The sequence below is a fragment of the Arabidopsis thaliana genome, chromosome 3 (assembly GCF_000001735.4).
Source record: "Arabidopsis thaliana chromosome 3, partial sequence".
Taxonomy (NCBI): Eukaryota; Viridiplantae; Streptophyta; class Magnoliopsida; order Brassicales; family Brassicaceae; genus Arabidopsis; species Arabidopsis thaliana.
The window spans coordinates 23,352,781-23,377,880 of record NC_003074.8 but is presented as its reverse complement, the minus strand read 5'-3'; the positions used below and the strand labels follow the sequence as shown (position 1 = coordinate 23,377,880).

General features: G+C 39.1%; 9 protein-coding genes and 1 long non-coding RNA gene across 17 annotated transcripts; 7 read left to right on the top strand and 3 right to left on the bottom strand.

Annotated features, from left to right (window-relative positions):
- Nucleotides 1-219: 219 nt before the first annotated feature.
- AT3G63270 (nuclease) lies at nucleotides 220-2,297 on the top strand. The gene is made up of 3 exons (NM_116192.4): nucleotides 220-651; nucleotides 841-1,085; nucleotides 1,173-2,297. Exons 1-3 carry the CDS (start codon nucleotides 483-485, stop codon nucleotides 1,947-1,949), a joined length of 1,191 nt encoding a protein of 396 aa, NP_567144.1. The 5' UTR covers nucleotides 220-482; the 3' UTR covers nucleotides 1,950-2,297.
- A 178-nt stretch (nucleotides 2,298-2,475) lies between these two features.
- On the top strand, nucleotides 2,476-5,003 carry ATMRK1 (Protein kinase superfamily protein). Of its 2 annotated transcripts, NM_116191.3 has the most exons (6): nucleotides 2,476-3,458; nucleotides 3,563-3,684; nucleotides 3,773-3,984; nucleotides 4,098-4,272; nucleotides 4,354-4,488; nucleotides 4,585-5,000. In NM_116191.3, the coding sequence occupies exons 1-6, from the start codon at nucleotides 3,134-3,136 to the stop codon at nucleotides 4,789-4,791; spliced, it is 1,176 nt and encodes a 391-aa protein (NP_191885.1). In that variant the 5' UTR covers nucleotides 2,476-3,133; the 3' UTR covers nucleotides 4,792-5,000. The 2 variants fall into 2 exon arrangements, with proteins under 2 accessions (NP_191885.1, NP_974483.1); NM_202754.2 differs by having other exon boundaries at nucleotides 2,543-3,458; nucleotides 4,354-5,003.
- AT3G63255 (uncharacterized protein) lies at nucleotides 4,336-5,011 on the bottom strand (the record flags this gene model as incomplete). The annotated part of the gene is made up of 2 exons (NM_001340196.1): nucleotides 4,595-5,011; nucleotides 4,336-4,508 (listed from the first exon to the last, which is right to left on the bottom strand). Exons 1-2 carry the CDS (start codon nucleotides 4,707-4,709, stop codon nucleotides 4,336-4,338), a joined length of 288 nt encoding a protein of 95 aa, NP_001325490.1. The 5' UTR covers nucleotides 4,710-5,011.
- Nucleotides 5,012-5,057: 46 nt separating this feature from the next.
- HMT2 (homocysteine methyltransferase 2) lies at nucleotides 5,058-8,100 on the top strand. 3 transcript variants are annotated; one of them, NM_001340195.1, is made up of 8 exons: nucleotides 5,058-5,461; nucleotides 5,955-6,011; nucleotides 6,100-6,320; nucleotides 6,492-6,621; nucleotides 6,732-6,935; nucleotides 7,009-7,080; nucleotides 7,157-7,719; nucleotides 7,815-8,100. In NM_001340195.1, the coding sequence occupies exons 1-7, from the start codon at nucleotides 5,294-5,296 to the stop codon at nucleotides 7,304-7,306; spliced, it is 1,002 nt and encodes a 333-aa protein (NP_001319825.1). In that variant the 5' UTR covers nucleotides 5,058-5,293; the 3' UTR covers nucleotides 7,307-7,719; nucleotides 7,815-8,100. The 3 variants fall into 3 exon arrangements, with proteins under 3 accessions (NP_001319825.1, NP_191884.1, NP_974482.1); NM_116190.5 differs by lacking the exon at nucleotides 7,815-8,100 and having other exon boundaries at nucleotides 5,168-5,461; nucleotides 7,157-7,668; NM_202753.2 differs by lacking the exon at nucleotides 7,815-8,100 and having other exon boundaries at nucleotides 5,265-6,011; nucleotides 7,157-7,573.
- A 1,351-nt stretch (nucleotides 8,101-9,451) lies between these two features.
- Nucleotides 9,452-9,849, top strand: AT3G09945. Its single transcript, NR_141578.1, has one exon. It is a non-coding gene; the product is annotated as an other RNA (long non-coding RNA).
- A 439-nt stretch (nucleotides 9,850-10,288) lies between these two features.
- Nucleotides 10,289-14,009, top strand: AT3G63240 (DNAse I-like superfamily protein). 2 transcript variants are annotated; one of them, NM_116189.4, is made up of 11 exons: nucleotides 10,289-11,034; nucleotides 11,125-11,209; nucleotides 11,362-11,436; nucleotides 11,518-11,593; nucleotides 11,670-11,774; nucleotides 11,856-12,450; nucleotides 12,544-12,737; nucleotides 12,811-12,919; nucleotides 13,015-13,163; nucleotides 13,245-13,555; nucleotides 13,656-14,009. In NM_116189.4, exons 1-10 carry the CDS (start codon nucleotides 11,005-11,007, stop codon nucleotides 13,468-13,470), a joined length of 1,644 nt encoding a protein of 547 aa, NP_191883.2. In that variant the 5' UTR covers nucleotides 10,289-11,004; the 3' UTR covers nucleotides 13,471-13,555; nucleotides 13,656-14,009. The 2 variants fall into 2 exon arrangements, with proteins under 2 accessions (NP_191883.2, NP_001326750.1); NM_001340194.1 differs by having other exon boundaries at nucleotides 13,245-14,009.
- A 3,533-nt stretch (nucleotides 14,010-17,542) lies between these two features.
- On the bottom strand, nucleotides 17,543-18,248 carry AT3G63230 (senescence-associated-like protein (DUF581); the record flags this gene model as incomplete). 2 transcript variants are annotated; one of them, NM_001203238.1, is made up of 3 exons in its annotated part: nucleotides 17,543-17,728; nucleotides 17,852-17,939; nucleotides 18,055-18,248. In NM_001203238.1, the coding sequence occupies 3 exons, from the start codon at nucleotides 18,246-18,248 to the stop codon at nucleotides 17,543-17,545; spliced, it is 468 nt and encodes a 155-aa protein (NP_001190167.1). The 2 variants fall into 2 exon arrangements, with proteins under 2 accessions (NP_001190167.1, NP_191882.2); NM_116188.2 differs by lacking the exon at nucleotides 17,543-17,728 and having other exon boundaries at nucleotides 17,759-17,939.
- A 341-nt stretch (nucleotides 18,249-18,589) lies between these two features.
- Nucleotides 18,590-20,553, top strand: AT3G63220 (Galactose oxidase/kelch repeat superfamily protein). 3 transcript variants are annotated; one of them, NM_116187.4, is made up of 2 exons: nucleotides 18,590-18,823; nucleotides 19,294-20,553. In NM_116187.4, the coding sequence occupies exon 2, from the start codon at nucleotides 19,304-19,306 to the stop codon at nucleotides 20,339-20,341; it is 1,038 nt and encodes a 345-aa protein (NP_191881.1). In that variant the 5' UTR covers nucleotides 18,590-18,823; nucleotides 19,294-19,303; the 3' UTR covers nucleotides 20,342-20,553. The 3 variants fall into 3 exon arrangements, with proteins under 3 accessions (NP_191881.1, NP_001326828.1, NP_974481.1); NM_001340193.1 differs by having other exon boundaries at nucleotides 18,617-18,823; nucleotides 18,954-20,519; NM_202752.2 differs by having other exon boundaries at nucleotides 18,733-20,553.
- Nucleotides 20,554-22,400: 1,847 nt separating this feature from the next.
- AT3G63210 (mediator of aba-regulated dormancy protein (DUF581)) lies at nucleotides 22,401-24,367 on the top strand. The gene is made up of 2 exons (NM_116186.4): nucleotides 22,401-23,696; nucleotides 23,793-24,367. The coding sequence occupies exons 1-2, from the start codon at nucleotides 22,975-22,977 to the stop codon at nucleotides 23,860-23,862; spliced, it is 792 nt and encodes a 263-aa protein (NP_567143.1). The 5' UTR covers nucleotides 22,401-22,974; the 3' UTR covers nucleotides 23,863-24,367.
- Nucleotides 23,541-23,890, bottom strand: AT3G63215 (uncharacterized protein; the record flags this gene model as incomplete). The annotated part of the gene is made up of 2 exons (NM_001340192.1): nucleotides 23,541-23,651; nucleotides 23,777-23,890. 2 exons carry the CDS (start codon nucleotides 23,888-23,890, stop codon nucleotides 23,541-23,543), a joined length of 225 nt encoding a protein of 74 aa, NP_001325665.1.
- Nucleotides 24,368-25,100: the final 733 nt, after the last annotated feature.

Genomic DNA, 25,100 nt, shown 5'->3' with positions numbered 1-25,100 from the left:
TATATATATATATATATGAAGAGAAAAAAATACAAAACTTTGCTTTTTCAGTTCTCTTTTCTAGTAAAAATGATTTTGCTCGCTTAAGTAACGTAGAGCCATTTTTTTGCCCATTTTTGTACGCAATTATTTTCCGTAACTGAAATATTGTACTCCGGTTTTTCTTTTCAAAGCGATCCCAATTAATTAGCTAATGCAAAACTATATTTTATTCAAGATGGGCTGTATAATGAATTTTAAAACTGTTAAGATGTCCATGAATCGAGATGGCCCAGTGGGCCCGACAAGAGGTATTTATTCTGTGCGTTGCGTCTGTGCGCCTAATAAACGACTGAGCTTTAAGTTTACTTATTTTCTATGAAATGTGAGAAGCCCACTAGAGTCCAGCAAGCCAGCGACGTTCCAATTCCCATTTTTACCCTTGTTCCACCTCCAGTCAGACGAACCGCTTCTCCCCGGCTTGACCCTTGTCGTACTCGTCGATGGCTCCGGTGAAGCAGAAGAAGAAGAATAAGAAGAAGCCTCTGGATAAGGCGAAGAAGTTGGCGAAGAATAAAGAGAAGAAGAGAGTCAACGCAGTGCCATTGGATCCGGAGGCTATCGACTGCGACTGGTGGGATACTTTCTGGCTCCGAAACTCTTCTCCCTCAGGTTCTCCTCTCTCTCCTTCCCCGCTTTTCAGCCTGATTTCAGTTTAATTCCTCTTCTCCCCCATCAGTTACCACTAGTCAATGTCGTTTTGCTATTGCTTGACTAGATTGTTCCATCCTTTTGATTCCATGCTTTTGTAGCTCCTCTAGGGTTCTTTGAATTGAACCGAGAGATTGTTGTTGTTTTCAGTCCCCTCAGACGAAGACTATGCGTTCAAGCACTTCTTTAGGGCTTCTAAGACAACTTTTAGCTACATTTGCTCGCTCGTCAGGGAGGACCTTATCTCTAGACCTCCCTCTGGTCTCATCAACATCGAGGGAAGGCTTCTTAGTGTTGAGAAACAAGTCGCCATTGCTCTTCGAAGGTTAGCTTCCGGTGATTCTCAGGTCTCCGTTGGTGCTGCCTTTGGTGTTGGCCAGTCCACTGTTTCTCAGGTACCAATCAACCTCTACTCAGCTCCCTATTTCCCTGATTTCAATATATATATGCTGTATCCTGACACCATCCATTTGTTTCCCCAGGTTACATGGAGATTCATCGAGGCACTCGAAGAACGTGCCAAGCATCATCTTAGATGGCCAGATTCTGACCGAATTGAAGAGATCAAGTCAAAGTTCGAGGAGATGTACGGTCTCCCCAATTGCTGCGGAGCCATTGACACTACGCACATCATCATGACTCTCCCGGCTGTGCAAGCATCAGATGACTGGTGTGACCAGGAGAAGAACTACAGCATGTTCTTACAAGGAGTCTTTGATCACGAGATGAGATTTCTCAACATGGTTACCGGCTGGCCTGGCGGCATGACCGTCTCCAAGCTTCTCAAGTTCTCTGGCTTCTTCAAACTCTGTGAAAACGCTCAGATTTTAGACGGCAATCCTAAAACTCTATCCCAAGGAGCCCAGATTAGAGAATACGTTGTTGGAGGGATCAGTTACCCGCTTCTTCCCTGGCTTATAACTCCTCACGACAGCGATCATCCCTCTGATTCCATGGTGGCGTTCAACGAAAGGCATGAGAAGGTGAGGTCAGTCGCAGCTACTGCCTTTCAACAGCTTAAAGGAAGCTGGAGGATTCTGAGCAAAGTTATGTGGAGACCAGACAGGAGGAAGCTACCTAGTATAATACTGGTGTGTTGTTTGTTGCATAACATCATTATCGACTGTGGGGATTATCTTCAAGAAGATGTTCCTTTGTCTGGTCATCACGACTCCGGTTATGCAGACCGGTACTGCAAGCAGACCGAGCCGCTTGGTAGTGAGCTCAGAGGATGTCTGACTGAGCATTTGCTTAGGTGAGGATCTTAACCTTGGGAATTGGACATCTTCATCTCTTCTCTAAGGCCGTACTAAGCCCGTTAGACCATTCAGCATCAGTTTAGTGGTAGCCCGAGACATATCGGACAAAAGCAATGTTATGAAACTTTTCTTCAGGTATCAACACCAGATTAACATCATGCCAGTTGGACCTACAAAAATAGATTCATCCTTAAGTGTGATTACCATACTTTGTGAACTACTAATCTTTTGAGAGGAGTGGACTATATCCCCAACGGAACTGTTTGTTTTGGCAATGTAAATGTTATTTTTTTAATAATAATTGGTGTTTTCTTTTAGTATTGAGTTGTTGGGTTCCATTATATTCGCTCTCTGCGTTGAAAAGTTTGTGATTCTACGGAAAGGAATATGCTCTGGTGGATGCGTCTCGGTTTTGGTTCTTTGTGCTCACAAGTAACGACGGACGAAGATTCCCAACAAATTCACATGACAAACTATAAACTATAGTCTATAACAAATTACGTAATCTGATTTATTTCTTTATTATGAATTACACAATTAAATACAGTAGTCATCTTAAAGAGAGATTATTACAGTGGACCTTTTGGTTTCGATAGATTGCGTCACAAACCAAAAAGGTTATTCATTTCTCGATGTACAAATATTATTAAAGTCGAATGTAAATTTACAAGAAATTTGGGGGAAACGAATAAACGGCGACGGAAGGGCTGCCACTAGACCGAGAAGAAGCAAAGACAGACGAGCTCTGTTTTTGCAAGAGAGAGTTTTTTATAATAAAAACTGGAAAAGGGCAACAAAACGACTCTTTGGCCGGTGAAACTGTCAAAAAGACATTAAGACTTGGTCTCTCTCCCACTGCACCGCCGATCCTTCTCTACTTGTCAAACTATAAAAGAAAAAGAGTATTTTTTTTTGTGGAGACCACCACCACCACCTTCGATCGATTTCTACTAACTTGTTCTTCTTCTTCTTTCTCAACTCTCTTGTCTTTTGTCTCTCCACCAATTTTTTCTTGTTCTTTCTCTCTCCACCACATAAAAAAAAAAAACCTAGCTTTGTCCCCTCAACTCACTGATTGAACTGCTTGATTTTCGATTGATCATCTGGGTGGTTTTGAATCGAAGAGTATTGTTGTATTAGTGGCTGGTGGCTCTCCAAAAGAGTAAGGCCGGAGAGAGAAATCAATGGCCTCTGGCGGCGGAGAGGCGGATAAATCACTTGAAATCGGGTCCGGGACCGCGGATCCCAAAATAGGCGGTACTGGGAGCAGGAGCGCCGGAGAAGAACGATACTTCAGGGCAGATACACTGGATTTCAGTAAATGGGATTTGCATATGGGTCAAACCTCTACTAGCAGCGTCCTCACCAATTCCGCTTCCACGAGCGCTCCCGCACCGGCGATGCAGGAATGGGAGATTGACCTCTCCAAACTCGATATGAAGCACGTCCTCGCTCACGGTACTTACGGCACTGTCTACCGCGGTGTCTACGCCGGCCAAGAAGTCGCAGGTCCGTCTTTTCTCCTAGACTAAGATATATATGATTCATTAGGATAGACACTGGTGGTCTTTTTTGGGGATCTCCCGTCTGATGGATGTTATGGTTTGCTGCAGTGAAAGTGTTAGATTGGGGAGAAGATGGTTACGCCACACCAGCTGAAACTACAGCTCTCCGTGCTTCCTTCGAGCAAGAGGTCGCCGTCTGGCAGAAGCTCGATCATCCCAACGTTACCAAGGTATTCTTTTTACATTCACCGATTAAGGTAGAAGAAGAACCTTTTGATCAAAGGACTTATTCATTTGACCTCTCTCTCTCTGTGGCAGTTTATAGGAGCATCCATGGGAACCTCTGATCTGCGGATCCCTCCTGCTGGTGATACTGGCGGACGTGGTAACGGTGCACATCCTGCGAGGGCCTGTTGTGTTGTGGTTGAATATGTTGCCGGAGGCACGCTTAAGAAGTTCCTCATCAAGAAATATAGGGCCAAACTACCCATCAAGGATGTCATTCAGCTCGCTTTGGATCTCGCTAGAGGGTAATCTCTCCTTTACTTTATGTTTCCTGATTTGCCATTCATTTCTGAAACTATTCAGACAAAGATGCTTCCTTTATCAACAAAACTCTTCCTACCTTTTTTCTTTGTCTCAGGCTTAGTTACCTCCACTCCAAGGCGATTGTACATAGGGACGTGAAGTCAGAGAACATGCTGTTACAGCCTAACAAGACGCTGAAGATCGCTGATTTCGGGGTAGCTAGAGTTGAAGCTCAGAACCCTCAAGACATGACGGGTGAAACTGGAACACTTGGATACATGGCACCAGAGGTATGTAATGTTGTTCCTGTAGAGTCAAAATCCTTGTGTTTCGTAATAGGAAAGATGAGAATGTTAGCTTTTGTTGCATAGGTTCTTGAAGGAAAGCCTTACAACAGGAAATGCGATGTCTATAGCTTTGGGGTATGCCTCTGGGAAATATACTGCTGTGACATGCCCTATGCTGACTGTAGTTTTGCTGAGATCTCTCACGCCGTTGTTCATAGGGTTCCTCTCTCTCTCTCTGTCTATACATACAATCTCTCCTATGTTAAAGCTAATCAGGAAATCTAATGAAGTCACTGTTTGGTGCATCTTGCTCAGAATCTGAGACCAGAGATTCCGAAATGCTGCCCGCATGCGGTGGCAAACATCATGAAGAGATGCTGGGACCCGAATCCAGACAGGCGTCCGGAGATGGAGGAGGTGGTGAAGCTGCTTGAAGCCATAGACACAAGCAAAGGTGGTGGAATGATAGCTCCGGACCAGTTTCAGGGGTGCCTCTGTTTCTTCAAACCTCGAGGCCCCTGAATCTCTCTCCCTCTCTTTCCTTTTTGCTCCGTGTCTGATATATTCTTGAGAGCTGCGTGATTCTTTGGATTTTGTATTTACTTTGAGCTATGGGAGTTGGATTGGTGTGGGTTTTGTCATAAGAATCTTTCTGCGCTCTATGTATTTATATACTTAACACAGTCGTGTATAATTCGATTAAGCTTTATTTTATTTTTTGATGTTGATTCGAATTTCATATATACACGACGCACACATGCAAATTGATCATCAAAATCTGATAAGAAAAAAACAGAGAGTTAAAACTTACTTACAAGAGGGGTCTGAAGGAAACATAGAAAAGGATTGGGCCGATACTGTTATTAGTATTCAAGATAAAGGTCTAAACCTACAATTTGTAAACAAAATTAGTACTAAAGATTTTGAGTGTTTCTCTCTACAGTTTTTTGTGTTTATCGTATGTTTCACACAGTACACGCTTCAGTGGGAGTTGTTGGGTGATCGGTCCGAGGCGACATACAAGATGACCGGAAACTCTTTTAACTCGATGAAAGATTTCCTGAAGCAGACAGGCGGCTATGCGGTAATAGACGGAGGGCTTGCAACGGAGTTCGAGAGACATGGAGCAGATCTCAACGATCCTCTCTGGAGCGCCAAATGCCTTGTCACCTCTCCTCACCTCATTCACACCGTAAGCAGTAAATCCTTTTCTTCTGTTGTCAGTGAAATCTGAATCCAACGTCCAGCTGCGGGACAAGGCCTTGTGCTTTTCTTATTTTGGGTGTGAATAAACCCTAGGATTTTTAGGTTTACTTTGATTGATTGAGTAAATGCCATGGGTACTCTAAAGGTGGATGAAGTAAAGCATTCTCATTTCCATCAATGGTTGGTTGCTCCTTGGACGTTTCAAGCAGATTTAGAAGATTACTGATTCAACTGTTGTTATTGACAATATTTAAAGCTGTAAACTTGTGAACCCTAAACCCCTTTCTAGTGTTCATGTTGCTCCATTGTGTGGTAATATCTACTCATTATTTGCTATTTCCAGATTCAGTTCCATGGTTTCTTTTGCATTCTGAGTCGGGAAACAGGGTTAAGATTTTGTTTCCTACTCAGTGATCGCTTTGCTATTAGATATGATTGATTGTAGCTTACTTAGCTGCTTGTATTTCCTGATGGAGCAGGTGCATCTCGATTACCTTGAAGCTGGTGCTGATATCATCTCCAGCGCTTCTTATCAGGTTCTTTACCTCCATCATTCTATGTTTCTTTGTTTATCTATCTCTTTTTTGGACACTAACAACTTGGATTGATGATAATTCTGAACAGGCCACGATTCAGGGGTTTGAAGCAAAGGGATTTTCTAGAGAAGAGAGCGAATCTTTGCTTAAAAAGAGCGTAGAAATAGCGACTGAAGCTCGGAACTCGTATTATGACAAATGCGGAACTAGCTCTTCCATGGATGATAAGATTCTCAAAAAGCGCCCTATATTAGTTGCAGCATCAGTTGGTAGCTACGGTGCATACTTGGCTGATGGGTCTGAATACAGGTTATTGCTTCATTTTTCTCTTATCTATGTAGATGATATGAGTTTGGGTTGGAACAAGTTTCTAAAGCTCTTACCACTTGCCCTATTCAGATTTTGATTTTTGTGGATTTCGTGTATTTTTGCACTATCTCCTTAAAATTATCTTTTAACTGTTGGTGGTTATTATATCAGTGGAATCTATGGTGATTCGATCACGCTGGAAAAGCTGAAGGATTTTCACCGCAGACGACTCCAAGTTCTGGCGGAATCTGGTGCTGATTTAATAGCATTTGAGACCATTCCAAACAAGATAGAGGCTCAGGTACTGATGATGATATTTGACATATTGTAGTAGATTTATCCTTTCATATCGAGCGTCCCAATTTTGATGTTGTTAGCTTCCTGTGGGTGTTTCTTTCTGTGATATGCAAGGCATTTGCTGATCTATTAGAAGAGGGAGATGTGAAGATTCCTGGGTGGTTTTCATTCAACTCAAAGGATGGCGTAAACGTGGTTAGCGGGGATTCCATCAAGGAGTGTATCTCCATAGCTGAAAATTGTGAGAAAGTAGTGGCGGTTGGAATCAACTGTACCCCTCCAAGATTCATAGAGGGGCTAGTTTTGGAGATAGAAAAGGTGCGGCTTGGATCCACACTCATTAGGTATTTGTATTTGTAGAGACCCTAAAAGGTATATGAATAACTTGTAGGTGACAAGCAAGCCCATACTAGTGTACCCAAACAGCGGAGAAAGCTATGATGCTGATCGGAAGGAGTGGGTGGTAAGTCATCGTATATACAGTATTTGCTTTGAGAGGAAGGAGCACAGTTGTCTGAGTTGCTCAAAAACTGTTGCAGGAAAACACCGGAGTTGGGGATGAAGACTTTGTATCATACGTAGAGAAATGGATGGATGCAGGAGTGTCTCTCCTGGGAGGTTGCTGCCGCACAACACCAACCACCATCAGAGCCATCCACAAGAGACTCGTCAACCGCAGATCTCTTTAGCATTCAACTTCACTCTCTTCTATGAATCTCTAGAACCTTGGCAATAGATTTCTACCAAAAACATGAATGTTTGTCTTCCCTTTGCCAATTACAAATCTAATTTCAAGGATAGGCGTGACTGCATTTAAGCTTGGATGTTAATTTGAAAGTTTTCATCTTGCATGAGAAGAAATCTTGGATGTTTTACATCAACCTCGCCTGGATACAAGGCTGTTGATTTATATGTGCTTGAGAGATCTCTGCTCTTAATGCATTCTATATGCGGAAATGTGGTGAGAGCGATTGTAAAATACCCTTCATTATTTGGCTATCTCGTATCTCCTGTGTCAAAGCTTTGCTTGTCTCAGATGGTGTAATTTGCTTTCAAATGTAGATACTGACAGCGTATAGAAAGTCCTCGAAGCAATGGTCAGGCACGTTTAACAATCCTTTGAGTACCTCTTTTGATCCTCTTAAAACCCCAACATTGGGTTCAAATCTTTACACAAGTTGTTGCTTTGGTGTGCAGGGAGACAACGAGTATGATTGGATGAGCCGATGATACATCTAATGGCTCTGTTTCTTGAAGAATCAAACACAGGTACAAATTTAAGGTTTTAAATGTTTAAAGACGTACACGGCCCTGTTTCAGGGAGCGTTGGGCTTGTAGTTGTACCGTACGGTTGTGGGAATTATGAGTTTAGATGAATAAGACCACACAATATTATTTGATGTATGATCGAATTTTTGCAACTATAGCAGATAACAATGCAGAAAGAGATAAAAACAGTAACATCATCCTTTAACCTTTTTACCCCTAAACCCTAAAATCTCTCCATGTTCATGAAAGTGATGTTTTTACCCACACACGCTCAAAGGACCTCTTTCTTCTTCCAAGTTAAAAATCTTTCACATCACCACCCATCCTTCCTTCCATAAAAACCCGAAAACGTCTTTATTTCATTGCATCTATCACTATAGTTTCTTTTGCATCATGACTCATGAGAGTATATGAATTTATATCTACCTTGACATCAGATTAACATAATGCTGAAAAAAAATTCCCAGGCAACAAAGATTGGAGGATAATAATTAAGTACTAATCTGTCTACTCATTGAGATAAATTATTATAATCAAGAAAACAGGCTTACCAAAACATATCTTAATGTTCTTCTAGCTAGGTGTTATCATGAATCTTTATAAATACCCAACATGTGCCCGATATTCTACAAAGTCGTCTTCATTAACAGATTGTATTATTACTATTCAATATAGTACTATTTTGTTTATATACAAATATAATTCACAACAGAGTACAAAGCCTTGAAAGTTATTTTCTGATCAGTTTAATAAATGATTCGTTTTATTCGAATAAATAGGTCGTTTTTCAAGTATCTTTAATTGCAATGTTCGAATTCTTTATTGTTTGGTGAACTTGTGTTGACGTGACAGAATAAAGTATATGCTATTACCATCAAGTATTTAACTCTTTAAGGCTTTAACTAATCAGTACGTTTCTCTAATCAGAGAGAGGAGTCATACGCATTTAACAAAATAAAAAACAACTAAAGCGTAATTATATATACACTTATTACAACTGGCACAGGGTTTCGTAGAGCCAGATAAAGTTATTGAGCCTTCAAAATCTTTATTTTTTTTAAAGCTTTTTAATTACAAAATAAAAAGAAGATGGCTGTTGAAATGTACAAATGTACATTTTGGAAAGATAAAAAAAATAAAATCACTATTTACTAAACCTAAGTATTGGACTGAACAAACACAGACACGGTCTCCCACATGCAGCATGTGTCATTTTAACTTTACCTTACAAAACTATATCGCATAAATTCATCAAACAATGTCTTAAAAGTGAACACTCGATTTTATAATCTTGAAAAGTTAGATAAAGCAAAATCTTAGAGCATTGCCCCCATAAGTTAACCCCACAAGATCATATATTTTTCTGTCTTGTGTTTAAACAAATAGGGTTATTTTCAGTTTGAAAGTTGACTCTGCCCAAACCCTAAGGCACAGTAATTCAAACCCATCTTATGTTCGTATAAATCGTACCATATGTTACTCTCATATGCTATATATAAGCTAGCATTCACATCACATGGATGGATATAATATATATGCAATGTCACATTGTCACATTGTATCGTTGCAATAATAAAGTTGGGGGTCTTATACGTTTGAAATTAAAAGTTTGATAAAGTAATAGATGGTCCAAGAGGACGAGGCAGAGTCTCGCATTAGTCTAGATTTTGGGTCAAAAGCATTTCCTCCTCTTTCCACACAACAGAACTCAAATTTTATAAAACTCACATTTTACTAAAAAGTGCCTTGCAAATAAATATTGGTAAACGTGTTAATTCCCTTTTTCCTATGATAAAAATATAAATACGAATCCAAAAACATAAAGTGACAATTGTTGTTGTTGGTGGTCTCCCGAAACCTCAAACTTCACCCATTAAACATGCATACATGCATCTACCTTAGCTAACCAATCCACTCTCTCGTTTTGCTTTTAATAATAACTAGTAGTAGTATTGTTTCTTGGCGACATATTCCCAAGAATTGAGATTTCGTTTTTTGTTTATTGGGTTTGTTCCAATTGCAAAAATCCGGGATTTGTATTGCAATATATGGAATGGAATAAACCAAAAGTGTCTCTTTTTTATATATATAAAATGGATTGGATTGTACCTCTTATGAATGATTAATGTGATTTATCATATTTCCGCTTCATAATATACACATGCATATCCTTGGTTTGTTAGTTTCTATAAGAGTATATTTTGATTATTTAACAATCTACAAGAATTACATTGCGGCAACAAATTAAATGCTATAAATCGTGTTGAACATATAGGGAAATTAACATTTGGTCAGTAATTAACGACACGCAAGTATTAATAGGAAGGAAAATGAGATACGTCAAAATCAATGAGATATGAAAACAAAGTTTGAGGGAAAGTGCAATAACTCTCTCTCTATATATGCACAGATGCACTGCTGCAACTAGCAATTTTTGTTGGTGATAATTAGAAAATGCAAATTGAGAAAGTTACCGGGTCGTCTGTACCGACCCGATACAGGAAAAAACGGGTACAAATCGGATTTAATATTACATTTCTTTAAAAACGGGTCGGACCCACAGTTTTATAAGCAAGAAAGAGAGAGAGAGAGAGATGCAGAAGAAGAAGAAGAAGAAGAAGAAGCTGTGGAGAGAGAGAGAGAGAGAGTCATATGATCCGTTTCTTCTTTAAAGACACAGAAAGAGAGAGAGAGCGAGAGTACGGATACATTTCAGAAAACAAGAAGCAAGAAGAAGAAGAAGAAAGGAAGAGGAAAATCCGGGCTGTACCCGAATACCCATCTCTCTGAACTCGGGTTCCAAAGTTGTTGTCTTTCTTTTGCCCCTTCTTGGATTTGGCGTTCAAAGAAACAAACAAACAGCAAAGCAACAACAAGCACTTTGGTCTGAAACGAGGTTCCTTGTTCCTGCATAGGAATATAGGATAGGAAGAGTGAGAATCCCTTAACCTCCTCCTCTGTTTATAAGAAGAAGTGGTCTCACATTGACCTCTTCTAAATTCGTCAACCATCCTCTTGGGTCTTCTTCGGTTCAGGGGAGGCTTATATTGACTTTTTTTGCAAAAAGATTGAATTGTGAATCAGAGATCTATCCATCTCTGTATGAAGCTGAAGAACAATGGGTGATGGTAACCTCAAGAAAAGCAAGGTTTTGTTTTCTCTATCTCTCTCAATTGATTATGATGTTATCTCCTAAGATGATCTCTATCTAAATCTCCTTAAGTTGTTTCTGCTGCAGCTGTCATGGCCCAAAACGTTGGTCAAGAAATGGCTCAACATCAAGAGCAAATCAGAAGATTTTCACGCAGACGACTTGGACAGAGGTAAGAAAGAAAAAAACTCAAGACATTTATATTTTTAGGCTTAGCTTTAATTATAAGTTTGTTAAATCTCTAGTAAGTACTAATAGGGATGTCCATGTAGGGAATGTGAGAAGAGAACAGCTTTTAACGAACTTCTCTTTATGTTGTTGCAGGTGAAGGTGGTGGAGATTGGAGGAACAATGTCATTGAAAGAGAGGAAGCATGCTCTGTCCGTAAAAGCAAAACTGGTCAGTCTGCAATCACTCATAAACCATGCCTTGTCTTCTTTTTTTCATTCCCTTTTTTTGATTAAAAAAAATGGAGTGCAGAGACTCGGAGCAAAAGGAACAGCGGAAGAGCCAGACGAAACAAACTCGATGTCGATCCACCGCTTGATCATCTTAGGTATTTTTCTATTTCTCTTGATTCTTGTTTCTTTTTTTTTTTTTATCTAACTCACGCTTTATACACACACATAAAGGGTTTTTACTGCCACATGGAATGTCGCCGGCAAATCTCCGCCGAGTTATTTAAATCTCGACGATTGGCTTCACACTTCTCCTCCTTCCGACATTTACGTTCTTGGGTACTTTGCACCTCACCTAACTCTTTCTTTCTTTTGATTCCCAATCTCGGAAAGCCTCTCATGATTTTGGATTTTTCACAGCTTCCAAGAGATCGTTCCTTTGAACGCCGGCAACGTTTTAGGCACCGAGGACAACGGACCCGCCAGGAAATGGGTCTCTCTCATCCGAAGAACCCTAAACAGCCTTCCCGGCGGAAGCTGCCAGACTCCTTCTCCTGTTCCCCACCCGGTCGCCGAGCTCGACTCTGACTTTGAAGGCGACTCAGCCGCTGGTGCTAACTCGTTATTCTACCATCGGAGCAGGAGCATGAGGATGGACGCGTCTGCATCATCCCTGCCACAGCAGTTTGACCGCAGATTCAGCGTCTGTGACCGTTTCATGCTGGGCGACACACCTGACGACTTCTACGACCAGAGCTTTAGGTATTGCTCCTCTGAAGACGAGCCAGCAGATTCTCCTTGTCATGATCACTATTCCCCTGTCTCGAGGACTGGTTCCTTTGTGGCAGACGACAGAGACAAAGGAAGAGACAAGTCTAAGTACTGTTTAGTGGCCAGTAAGCAGATGGTTGGGATATTCTTAACCGTTTGGGTCAAGAGTGATCTAAGGGACAGTGTCAACAACCTCAAAGTGTCTTGCGTTGGGAGAGGCTTGATGGGTTATCTTGGAAACAAGGTCAAAATTCCACATTCCCAAATCTTCTGTTTTGATATACGTCCAATAATATATCTTTCGGCTTGTCAAAGTTTGGATCTTTTTAATCTGCAGGGCTCCATTTCGATCAGCATGTCCGTTCACCAGACAAGCTTCTGCTTTGTCTGCAGCCACTTGACGTCTGGTCAGAAAGAAGGAGACGAGCTGAGAAGAAACTCTGATGTTTTGGAGATTCTAAGGAAAACCAGATTCCCTAGAGTGAACAATGCCGGCGACGACAAGTCTCCTCAGATGATTTCAGAACACGAGTGAGTTATCAATGCTCTTTACTTGCTGAATTTTGATTCTTGCAATCAACTCAGCGAAATCTTGTGTTTTCAGTCGGGTAATCTGGCTTGGAGACTTGAACTACCGTATAGCTCTTTCTTACCGGTCTGCAAAAGCTCTTGTCGAGATGAGAGATTGGAGGGCCTTGCTTGAGAAAGACCAGGTAGTTCCACCATTCAAAGACCAAAGAATTTATATTTATATGAAAGATAAGAAATTTTTATCTAAATGTCACTTTTGTTTTTGTTGTTGTTACAGCTACGGATAGAACAACGAAAAGGCTGTGTCTTTGAAGGATGGAAGGAAGGGACTATATATTTTCCACCAACTTACAAATACTCTAACAATTCAGATATTTATGCTGGCGATGATCGCCTTCCCAAGGCCAAGAGACGCACTCCAGCATGGTTAGTACTTATCTCTCTAGTCTAAATTAACTTGATGGCATATATATCAAACATGCTGAGTTTGTTCATCTGAATTTGTAGGTGTGATCGCATACTCTGGCACGGGAGTGGTATCAGTCAGCTGTCATATGTTCGCGGGGAATCAAGGTTCTCTGATCACAGACCAGTCTACAGTTTGTTCTCAGTAGAGATTGAATCGGCATATAGAAACCGTATCAAGAAAAGCTCCAGTTACACCAGCTCTAGGATCGAAGTTGAGGAACTTCTTCCTCAACGCTATGGATATTCTGAGCTTAACCCGTACTAACGATTCATCATCGGTCCTGAATCCGTTTGTAGACAGACCCCAAGGGAGGATTCAATATTTCTAAAGCCTGAACAAAAGAAAAATGGTAACTATATTTTTGATGATCAATGATTATGGAAATTTCAGGTTGGTGTTGCTCTTGTTTTCTGATATCATCAACTGGTCTTTTTTGCGGGATATATCAGGGGTTGGAGATTTGTGAATCATAGAAGAGTCATGGAAAGGTCAGATATTGGTCAAGATCTCTGGTGCCTAAGCCCTGTTTCTCGGTGACAAACAGGAGAAGATTCGAGTGAAAACAGAAGAGAGTAAAAAAGTATAGCTTCAGCGCTGAACAAGTAATATCTTTAGGATTATAGAGAAGTGACCAGTTTTTTTGGTTTAAAACCCATTAGTTATCTCTCCATAAGATTGTAGGATTCGTCAAACTTGTGTATAGTTGTATGCTTTGTAAATATAATGGATTCTTTGTAAGGGACCAATGGGTTTAGATTGGAAAGAGCAGAGTTAAAAAAAAAGTTTTTTGCAGTTTCTTGTCCTATAAGTTTTTGCCCATACACTTATAATATTGAACAGAAACAAATCTAGTTTGTGTCACACAATGTCAAGGGGTAAAACAAATAGTATTTAATAAGTAAATTCGATCTTCAAAGTGAGAATTCAAAAAAAGAGAGTCAAACTCGAAGAATGATATTCTTTATTTGTACTTTCGATTCTACAATTGGCTTTTTTTCTTTCCCTAAAACAAAAGGCAATTCCTCAATATTGGGCTTTCCCTAAGTTTGAAAACTTAATTATGTTATTTTTCTGGTCAAGACATGTATGATTCTATCAATAACACACATGAAAAGAAAAAAAAATATATTTGTTTTAATAACCGAATCATATACTAAACCTAGAAAACAATTTCAAAAGAAAAAATAAAAAAGGGTGCGAAATTTTTGTGAACATCAGAGTGTAAGACAGAAATCACCAACATTAATAAAAACCAGTTGGTATATTTATCGAGTTTTCACATCAGTATTATTTCAACTAATTTTCCATTTGTTTGCAAGAAAATGACAATAATAACGATAGTTATGTATTTCCGTGCATTCTCTCTCAATGTACTTGATAAAGAGGTCTTGTAACGAAACGCGCCAGGCAGAGGCGAGTGAAGTAAACGAACATATATGAGTGGAGGGAGCTCGTCGTACACTAAAGAGGATCAGATAAAAGAGTTTGTGTCTCTTTTGGATTGCCTTTAACCCTACATTATTCGCCACGTCGGATATCTTTATTTTTTACTCTTAGATTTTGTCTCTAATCTCTATCTACTGTATGTTCACCGGAGCTCCCTCATTTATTTATCTAAATATAAATGATACCAACGGTTCGTAGACTAAACCAAAAAAATATACTACGATCGAAGAGAACACATTAATAATATCATATCCTCTAACAAGAGACATATCCGACGGTAGATATTTTTGTCTGAGCAACGGCGGAGATTAGAAGGTTAGGAGGACGCATATGCCCACACTCACTTTCTCTGCCCATCCTCCTCTAGTCTTCTTCTTTTCTTATGTTTAAATATCTTTTGTCTTTTTACCATTTTCTTTTCCTTTTTTTTTTTTTTGCTAATCTAGTGGAATACAGAACTACGTCATGTACGAATATTATAATGCATTTTGTTGTTCCATGGTTTGTGATAGATCTACATAGTAGAGATAAAGAAGCTTCTTCGCAGATGAATATGATGAGAAGATCCTATAAATTAAACTAGATCATAACCACATGCTATGTCGTACATTACTCGACCCTTTCTACTAAAATACCAAATCAATTCATTATTCCACTTGGATCTAGTCGCTTTCACTTTCTTGTAACTCCATTTAACCTTACTTTTGTAGCCATATCCATTCCATTACATTACTATATCATGTGGATTTTGGAAGATATTAACTAATACACTGAACACCATTTATTTAGAAAGACAGTGACACATTAGCTAATACACCCAACATAATTTTATTTTATTTACATATAGGACTCTAGGCTTGTAGGTAAGTTCCATAATAGCGATTTTGAAAACGATATATATTTCCATGTGATCCTCATCCCTCGAAGCTTCTAATAATTGATCATATCGTGTATATGATTATATGTATTGAAACGAATGATTGATCTTAAGGTTAGTCTTTTATTACCCCAAAAGAGAAACAAAGGTTTTGTAAACCTCCATGTACCTGACGATTGGGATTTGCGAGTATATCAATCATAAAGTAGAAAAAAAAAAAAAAAAAGTAGATGCTATTCAAATTGATTGTTAGCCAAGTTGATCACACAATTTGTAACATAAGATATGGTCTTTGGACTCTTGCAGTGACATAGAGACGCAGTAGGTAATATTGGCGATAAAGAAATGTATTTAATATATACCGGTGGGTGAGTGTTGTGGTGATTAATGGAAAACCAAAAAAAATAATCATGTAATTACAAATTTGACTGGTTGGCACTGCACACACTATATATATGCTATCTGCCTTAAATTTTGAATGTTATGAGTTGTATTATTTTAATTGTGCGATAGTTAGGAACAATTCGTAAGTCTCAAAGTAGGAAATGCGGGGGCAATCTGATATATGAACGTTCACAAAATACGATTTGACTTGTTTCTTTTTTCTAATCTTAAGAAAACGAAAATAACATACAGAGTAATTCTTGGCTAGAGAAATTAAGATGCAAACAAAAAAAAACAGTAATTTGTCAATGCCTTGGTCGAAGTGGAAGAGAAGTTATGAGAGTTCGAGTGCACGTGGAGATAAAGCTCAACGTCAGCGTCTGCAAGAGAGGTTGACGTCAGTGGATATAGAACAGAGAACTTGCATGTAAACTGAATGGGGAGTAGTCGAGAACAAGTGAGGTGCGACGTGTATGTCTCTTTTTTGACATGTTTGTGAGCTAAGTCAAAACATCATAATTTGAAAATGCTTTTATATTTACATGTATTCATCCTTTAACAAAAAGTAGTAGCTAACAAAAGTCAGCTTTTGAGTTTTGATAACACATGCTTTAAAATTTTGTTGAATATTTCGACTTCAGTATATAAGATCGGTCGATTATTAGAATTAAGATGTTAATATCCTTTATAAAAAAAAAAATCCTTTATACAAAAGAAATTTTGAAAGAGAAAGAAAAAAAGAAGAAAGTAAACTGGCAGAGAAGAGGTCAGGGGTCGTGCGTCATTGATTTAGTCCAACCTTTATTATTGTCAAAAAAATATTACAGTTAAGAGTTAAGAGTTACCATAATAAGTAAGAGAATCAATTAGCTGTTTTGAGGGGGAATGACGTCGTCTTCTTCTAAATGAATTGCCTCGACCTTTGCTTCTGTTCCAAGTTTCCTGTCAGTAGTAGTAATTAACTACGTCAGCTGAGGTCATTGCCTATCTAATAACAAAGATACGGTCAAACTCTTGTCTTTCTTTTTTTTGGCAACCAATTAAATTCTTGTCTTTCGAGTATTGGCTTTCGTCATACCTCCAAGTAACGGGAAATAACGCCTTGATGATGCTTGCAATTTCCTTTTTTTATGTAAGAATCTATAAATATTCTTCCTTGGTATATTATTTTTACCATATTCAATTCCAGCAAAGAAGGTTTACGTATGGCTGCTGGGCTGCTGGCTACCTTCTCAAGAATTCGAATATCACACGCACGCATTAAACAAACAAATACGGCCACAGAATAAATGTAGAATTACCAACGGTAAGAGATTACCAGCTTTAATATGTTTACTGAAATGTTATTAACCCATTTAAAATTATTTTTAGAAAAAGATAAATGATAATGGGCCCGTTTTTTAATTATGGGCTTACAATACAGGGCCTGTTTTATTCATTGTTGTTGAATCTCCTTGATCTACATAGTCCACAGACAAAGCAAGCCCAAGTCTATTAGAGTATGCCCTAATAAAGTTGCATTCCAAAGCCTCTCTGAGTTTACGAGACTGCCGAAACCCAAAAGTGTAAACGCCAAAGACAAACTTTTTTGATTAATAAAAAAGATATCAGAAGCTGTCATATCCACCCTTAGAAAACACACTTGTACATCAAATTGGTTATGCAAAGAAGACTAAAAAAGGAGAATCCCAAATAACCAAAGAGAAAGTTTGATCGACAGATAATAATATGCCGATGCAAACTTGTGAGAGTAGTAAGCCAATTCCCCTTAAAAAACGAGGCAAAAGGCTTAATAGTTGCACACATCCATCTACACTGAACCCCAAATCATCATCAAATTCAAAATCATATATAAAAGCATGATGATGATGATGATGATGATGGTGATGATGAGATCCTATCTAATCCCTCATCTTTGGATGTTCTTCCCTTCTTAACATTTGCTTTCTGTCTCGAGAAATCTCTAAAGACGTCGCATGCCATCTGTTTTGCTCTGCATTGTTTTGAACAGAATGCCCCCAAGTATCTGCCAGATGGTTGCAACAAGGAATTTCACAAATGAAAACCATAGTAACAATACACACAAAGAATCCCTAACAATGATATATCTAAGCAGAGAGGAAAAGAAGCAAAAAACTGACCCGTACATGAAAACGTCCTCGTCATGACGTAGATTCTTCTTGCAGAAACGACATAGCTCAAGGAAGTTAGTGAGCTGAACTTGAGCCTTGTCTTTCTCTGCCGGCAACCAATCCGAAGAACCTACGTACTTTGGATGCTTCTCAGAGAAGCTTGGGGCTCGCGGTCTCTTGCTCGGAATCATTATATTCGCCATCCCTTGAGAGAGGGATTTCGGATTGTAATCGTTTTATAATCGTTTTCATGTTACGATCAAAACTCACAAAGATTTTAAATATAATAGCATATATGTAAATACGATTTTGAGGTAAAAAAGAATGAAAATAACATTTTTGTTTAAAAATTTGATGAAGTTGCCAAAATAGAGATATTAGGATCAGAGAATATCCAAATCGACATAAGTTTGTATTCTTCTAGACTTGGTGTCAATTTCTCTCACATGTGTATGTGTTGATGAAAAGAAAACGTTTTGATATTTTGTGTGGAAAGCAGCAACCCAAAGAAAAACATAAAAAGGCCGGTACGGGGGAGAATCATAAATGATGATTATAAAATCGGTTTAGTAATATCATAAACGTAAAAACGACGACGTAGCTTCTTTATTAAAACCTTGTTCTCTCCTTGCTCTTGTTGTTCCTTAACCTCGATTTGATTTGATTTGATTCAATTGTCGTCGTCCGGCAAAATCACAAGCTAACTTGTTTCTCCCGAGAGATATCTATCATCACAATCTCCTTCCTTCGTGTTCATCAATCTCCCGCCGCGCTTCAGGTAAAATTACCTCCAAATCTGTTGTTGGTTTATTATGCTAATCTAATCTAATTCTTAGCGTGCGACTTCTTCTTCTTCTTTGTGTTCCCTTTGATTTGTCTCTCTTTCGTAATCGTCGCCGGTGTCTCAGTTTCCGCTTTTGCTTTGCATTGGATTCGATTAAATGCTTTCGTCGGAGCCCAATCTTGATTCTCTCTCTCGCCTCAAGTTTTTAGGGTTTCTTTAAATCCAATTTCATCGATTATTTGCTGTGTGATGCGGCGGTGTCTTTTGAAATCGATTATAATGCTGTGTGATGCAGCTTCGAGAGAAGAATTTATTAGGTCTTACGGTGAAATAAGTTACTTCACCCAAAATCTTCACTTTACACGCTTCTCAGCTTTTTTGGTCAATTTTGGCATATTTGTATTCAAAGATTGGGCATTTGCAATTGCTTGTATCTGATGATCAATCTCATAAATGTGTTACAGACAAGAAACAATGTCTGGGCTGCTGGATGGAATCCCCGAAGCAGTGGCTCTGAGATGCCTGGCTCATGTGCCTTTACACCTTCATCCCAATTTAGAACTCGTCTCTCGCTCCTGGCGAGCTGCTATCCGCAGTCATGAGCTCTTCAGAGTCCGTAAAGAGCTCCGATCTTCTGAGCATCTCCTCTGCGTCTGTGCTTTCGATCCTGAGAACATCTGGCAAGTCTACAGTCCCAACTGTGATCGCTGGCTCACCCTCCCTCTCCTTCCTTCTCGTATCCGCCACCTTGCCCATTTCGGTGCTGTCACTACTGCCGGCATGCTCTTTGTCTTAGGCGGTGGCAGCGACGCTGTCAGCCCTGTTACCGGGGATCACGACGGTACCTTTGCTACTGACCAGGTCTGGTCTTACGACTTTGTACAGAGACAGTGGACTCCTCGCGCTTCAATGCTCGTGCCTCGTGCTATGTTCGCCTGCTGCGTTCTTCAAGGGAAGATTGTTGTTGCTGGCGGATTCACCACTTGCAGGAAATCCATATCTGGAGCGGAGATGTATGATCCTGAGAATGACGTCTGGACATCCATCCCAGATCTCCACCAGACTCATAACTCTGCCTGCTCGGGTCTAGTGGTAAACGGGAAAGTCCACGTCTTGCACAAAGGCTTGTCCACGGTGCAGGTTCTTGAGAGCGTTAAACTCGGGTGGGATGTCAAAGACTATGGCTGGCCGCAAGGTCCAATGGTGGTCGTTGAGGACGTGCTTTACGTGATGAGCCATGGGCTGGTGTTCAAGCAAGAAGGTGACACGTGGAAGATGGTTGCATCGGCCTCAGAGTTTAAGCGGAGGATCGGAATGGCGATGACGAGTTTGAGTGATGAGGTTTTGATCGTAGGAGGAGTGATCGGACCTGATAGGCTCAATTGGGACATCAAGCCCTTGTCAGATGTCGACGCTTTGACAGTTGGGAATGATCGTCCGGCCTGGAGGAGTGTGGCGCCGATGACAAGGTGTCGTGGGACGATCCTTGGCTGCACGCAGTTGACAATCTGATGGATGGGAATGTGGCTTCATTATGACGTCTTTCAGTTCTTTTTTGTTTTGTATTTTCTTCCTGTTTGTTAACTGTTGTGAGCATTATTGTTTTTAAATCTTCTTTGAGAAATGAAAATAAACGAATAGCAGCTATGTCTTGAGAAAATGTCATCAAAGCCTGGTTATTGTCTATAAACGAATAGCAGATTTATGTCTTGAGAAAATATCATTTATGAGTCTGGTGAAAAAAAAAAAAAAAAAATAGGTCTATTGATTGGGCTATATGTGGGAATGATATCAGGTTGGGTTTGGACAGGTTGCATAAGTTATTTTGTGTTGGGCCTTAAACAATCTGAAAGAGCAATATGGGTTTGAACATGGAGATATTTGGTCATTGAACAGAAAAACAAAATTGTGGTATTCAAGCTCTAAGGAGTATTTTGTAGTGTATAAGAGTAATGATTCGGATTTAAGACATGTTGACAAAGAAGCAATGATTTAAGAAAATGGACCTCTCATTATCTTGCTCATTTGCTTTCTTTATCTTTGGTAATTAGGGTGATATGACTATATCCTTGATAAACACAATATATCGGTGCCACTTTCGAATTAATAATAACCATGATTAAAGATGGCGAGTCATCAAAGAAATCATGAAATGGAAAGAAATATAAAAATTTCAGTATCGAATCAAATGAATGATTAGTGCTGATTCCACTCCAATTATATTTTATAACCTCTACGTCAGGTGGTTTAGAAGGAAATCAATCTATCAAGAGTCACGTCTATGGATTGGGAGTCAAAACATATACGTATGCTTCTGGTAGTAGTCGTAGTGATTAAGGGATCAAAGTTGTTAGACTGAATGGGTTACAAACACAATTACGGAATCGATGGACACACTCATTACATTAAAAAGAAATAGCACATTCAATGGCATATATGGATGAGTAGTCGCTATTTGTTTCTTCTTATTTGTAAGAAAATTAATCAGATGGATATTCACAAAATTAGATTTATCCGAAAGAAAAAAAAAAAAAAAAAGAGAAACCCAATTGAGGCAAGAAGAGACCTTGAGGCATGAAAACAAGACACAAATACACAAAATTTCCTTGGCTAAACAAAACATAGAAAATAAAAGCTTGAATCGACAGGGGGAGAAGAAAAGGCCAATATGATCACAACGTCATAGAAATAGCGAAAACCGTAGAGGAGGAGGAGGAGAGGACCTACACACTCCTGTCCACATCCTTTTAGCCCCACCGTGGGTCTATCACTAATTCCTTCCTCTATCGTATTATATCCGAATACGTTACTTTTCTTTCCCTACTAGGCTACCAAGTAATATTTATGTTTTCTTTTGCGTTGATTATTTGTAAGTGAAGTTATGATTATACATAATCTTGCAACTTGAAACTCTTTTTGTTTTTTCTTGAATCTTGGTATGAATCAGAAGTTGACGAGCTTAAACAATGAAAATGCGATAGTTAGATGGGATTCGAGAAAAACAAGATCAACAACAATAAAAGTGGTTCGACGAGTTATATAACTTTTTGGGTCAAATAAGTGATTATTATTATATAATTTGTCTTGTAATGGAGTAAAACGCATCAAGACCATTCAATCAAACGTTTACTAGTAGACAAACACACGTGGCGCTTATCTAGAACTTAATTATTGGATTAAGCAAAGCAGGTGCAACTGTGGACCCCCCTCTGATTACATTTGTTTTTTATCCACAAACTGTTTATAAAATATTTAGTAGTATAGATTAACATGTACATTATTCACTGATTATTGTTCCTACATTTTTAAATAACGTCACTGATTCTTTGATTAATAAAACAAGAAACCCAAATGAAAGTGAATTATGATTTGAGAAAGACAAACGAAATAATGACAAAATGCCGTATTATATAATAATGGATACAAATTGTAAGAAATAAATAACTCACAGTTTTTTTTACAAAAATGAAAAATAGTAGTATAAAATAAAAGGAGAGCCTGTGTTTCAGAGGCCCAAACATCAATGCACAAATAATGAATGTATCGCCGTTCAAGTGTATACCTAATAAACTAAATAAAAGTTTGTACATGCAACAAAAATAAAGAGAGAGTACAAATTCGATAATCTTGCAAAAGATGTTTCCAATCTTTTATCGTCGACCCAAAATGTAGTATGTTGTTGTTAAAATACACGACGACAAAAAAAAGAGAGTACGATACACATTCAATCATATCCGGTCCCTAATATGAATAATGGATCGAAAATAATTGAGATCTCTATGTGTTAATAAATGTAAGGGGTAAATCCGTAAAGTTGCATGCATTTCTTGGTTAAATCTACAACGTCCCGTCTCTCGAGATCACTCTCTCTCTCTCGCTCTTTGGAAGGAATAAAGAAGAGAGGAAAGAGATAAGTGAAAGCAACTTTTAATCTGATTTTTGCGAGTGAGGAGAGGATCATCATTTCATAGGAGTGAGAGACCCCATTAATACCAGAAGCAGTCAGAGTTTCTCAATAATTGTACCAAATTCTCTCTATTCTTCTTCTCTTTCATTTTAGATATTTTCTCTTACGCAGACTCATTGCTTTCCTCTCTCCATGGAAGCTACTGAGTTATGATCCTTACCCTCACCGGTCTTTAACTATGCTTAGAAACAAACCTAGAGCAGCCGTGACGACTAAGAAACAAACATCTCTGTTAATGGCTGATCAACCTCCACCTCCAAAGCCTAACACTTGCCACTGCTCACCATCTCTCTTTAGCTCTCCCAAGTTTAGGTTTTTCACTTCTAAGATGATGATGACTCCCTTTGACTCTGATTTCTCACTCGTTAGCCCTACGTCTATACTCGAAGCTAACCCATCCATCTTCTCCTCCAAAAACCCTAAACCCGTTTCCTATTTCGAGCCAACTATCCCTAATCCCCAGCGTTTTCACTCTCCAGACGTCTTTGGCCTAGCCGATCTCGTGAAAGACGGAGACAGTAACAGAGACCACTCTAGAAAACCTGTCAACAAGATGGTCCTTTTCGGGTCAAAGCTCAGAGTCCAGATCCCATCATCAGCTGATTTTGGAACTAAAACCGGCATCAGATATCCTCCTTGTCAACTTAGTCCTTGTGTCCAAACGAAGGTCTTAGCAGTGAGCGAGATTGACCAGACGGAGGACTACACGCGCGTCATCTCTCACGGTCCTAACCCAACCATCACTCATATCTTCGACAACTCTGTTTTCGTGGAGGCTACTCCTTGCTCTGTTCCTTTACCCCAACCAGCCATGGAGACCAAGAGCACCGAGAGTTTTCTAAGCCGTTGCTTCACCTGCAAGAAGAATCTTGACCAGAAACAGGACATCTACATATACAGGTTCGTACCTCCACAATCTTTTATCTATGTATTTGACTTTAATCAGATCATAGAGTGGTTCCAAAACTAAACTTAATCACAATGGTTGTGGTGCAGGGGAGAGAAAGGTTTTTGCAGCAGCGAGTGCAGGTACCAGGAGATGCTTCTTGATCAAATGGAGACCTAGCTAGCACTCCTTCTCCATCTCTTTTCATTTTTATTGATTTTGTCACAGCATCATCTACTTTTGTATTATTCTTTTAGTTCTCTGATGCTTCTTCTCTTTCTTTCTTTTTTTGGGTGGGGGTATTTGTATTTCTAGTCATAACCTTTCTCGCCTGCAGATATGTGAAAGATAGAGAGAGAGTTGATAACTTTTTTCTTTGTGTCATGAGAGTGAGTGACTCGGAGGGCTCAATAATATCATAAACTTGCAGAATACTGCCATCTGAATCAGAAAATATCAAAAGCATCAGTCTTTTCCATAACCTAACATTCGTCGTGGCTCTATGCGGTCTTGTAGAGGGAAAATGTTATTGCTATAAGGCCATTTGCTTTTTGATTTAATTTTGTTAACTTTGACAGCGCCAAGTTACAACAATATATCAAGTTTTGTTACCGTTTACCTCAGATTCTGAACTCAGACTCATTTTTCAGTCGAGAAAGGTTTCTGGGAAGCCATTGAACTCGTGTTTTTATCCTGTGAAATGAGTCTGATTTGGTGTTTACAAGTAAGTATATAATAACTCTAATCGCAATCAAACCAAACCAGATCAAACCATAGATGCAGGGGAGGGGATTTTGAGTGGTTAAATATCGATGGGCTATATCATGCATAATTAGGCCGGTCCCTAATAATACGGGCCAGATATGGGCCGTTTCTAATAGGGTCCGCAAGTAATGAGGTTAGAGTCCCAGGGATGATTGCATGTCTCGGTGGCGTGCCCAATTTGCAAGACAGATAACTAAATGTTGAGGACCCTCATCACTTTTTTTTTTTTGGAATAGACTCGTAAATTTAATATCAGAGCAGCTAGAAGGCCCAATCTCACGGAACCATTTAATTGTAAAAACAAAGTGTGAAGTTGTGTCAGTATCATGTTTAAGTTTATTATTCGAATCAGCCAGTACCTTAATATATGCAACATGGATGTTGGAGTAGATGTTAAGACTAATGAGAGGAAGGTCGTATATACTAGATATAGCCATATAGGAGATACCAAAATTAATCTGGTAATGTGTTCAGACTCTGAGTCTAATGTCAGCTTTCTGCATACTCTATAATAATCATGCATGATAGTATTTGTTGTGAATCAAGTGATTTATGAAGAATGAACAATTGAAGATACACATATGAAGAAACAAAGCTGTCAGTCATAAAGTAAAATAAATAAAATGTACTGTCCCTTTGGGTTTCCCGTGACA

What these genes read in the sequence shown, in the direction of transcription:
- AT3G63270 (NM_116192.4), top strand. Translation starts at nt 483, where the DNA reads ATGGCTCCGGTGAAGCAGAAGAAGAAGAATAAGAAGAAGCCTCTGGAT. An exon ending in CCGAAACTCTTCTCCCTCAG is followed by an intron (nt 652 to 840) that starts GTTCTCCTCTCT and finishes TGTTGTTTTCAG; the next exon opens with TCCCCTCAGACGAAGACTAT. An exon ending in GCCAGTCCACTGTTTCTCAG is followed by an intron (nt 1,086 to 1,172) that starts GTACCAATCAAC and finishes TTGTTTCCCCAG; the next exon opens with GTTACATGGAGATTCATCGA.
- ATMRK1 (NM_116191.3), top strand. Translation starts at nt 3,134, where the DNA reads ATGGCCTCTGGCGGCGGAGAGGCGGATAAATCACTTGAAATCGGGTCC. An exon ending in CGCCGGCCAAGAAGTCGCAG is followed by an intron (nt 3,459 to 3,562) that starts GTCCGTCTTTTC and finishes GGTTTGCTGCAG; the next exon opens with TGAAAGTGTTAGATTGGGGA. An exon ending in TTGGATACATGGCACCAGAG is followed by an intron (nt 4,273 to 4,353) that starts GTATGTAATGTT and finishes TTTGTTGCATAG; the next exon opens with GTTCTTGAAGGAAAGCCTTA.
- HMT2 (NM_001340195.1), top strand. Translation starts at nt 5,294, where the DNA reads ATGACCGGAAACTCTTTTAACTCGATGAAAGATTTCCTGAAGCAGACA. An exon ending in CAAACAAGATAGAGGCTCAG is followed by an intron (nt 6,622 to 6,731) that starts GTACTGATGATG and finishes GTGATATGCAAG; the next exon opens with GCATTTGCTGATCTATTAGA. An exon ending in CTGATCGGAAGGAGTGGGTG is followed by an intron (nt 7,081 to 7,156) that starts GTAAGTCATCGT and finishes AAACTGTTGCAG; the next exon opens with GAAAACACCGGAGTTGGGGA.
- AT3G63240 (NM_116189.4), top strand. Translation starts at nt 11,005, where the DNA reads ATGGGTGATGGTAACCTCAAGAAAAGCAAG. An exon ending in CCACCGCTTGATCATCTTAG is followed by an intron (nt 11,594 to 11,669) that starts GTATTTTTCTAT and finishes ACACACATAAAG; the next exon opens with GGTTTTTACTGCCACATGGA. An exon ending in TGGGTTATCTTGGAAACAAG is followed by an intron (nt 12,451 to 12,543) that starts GTCAAAATTCCA and finishes TTTAATCTGCAG; the next exon opens with GGCTCCATTTCGATCAGCAT.
- AT3G63220 (NM_202752.2), top strand. Translation starts at nt 19,283, where the DNA reads ATGTGTTACAGACAAGAAACAATGTCTGGGCTGCTGGATGGAATCCCC.
- AT3G63210 (NM_116186.4), top strand. Translation starts at nt 22,975, where the DNA reads ATGCTTAGAAACAAACCTAGAGCAGCCGTGACGACTAAGAAACAAACA. An exon ending in CAGGACATCTACATATACAG is followed by an intron (nt 23,697 to 23,792) that starts GTTCGTACCTCC and finishes GTTGTGGTGCAG; the next exon opens with GGGAGAGAAAGGTTTTTGCA.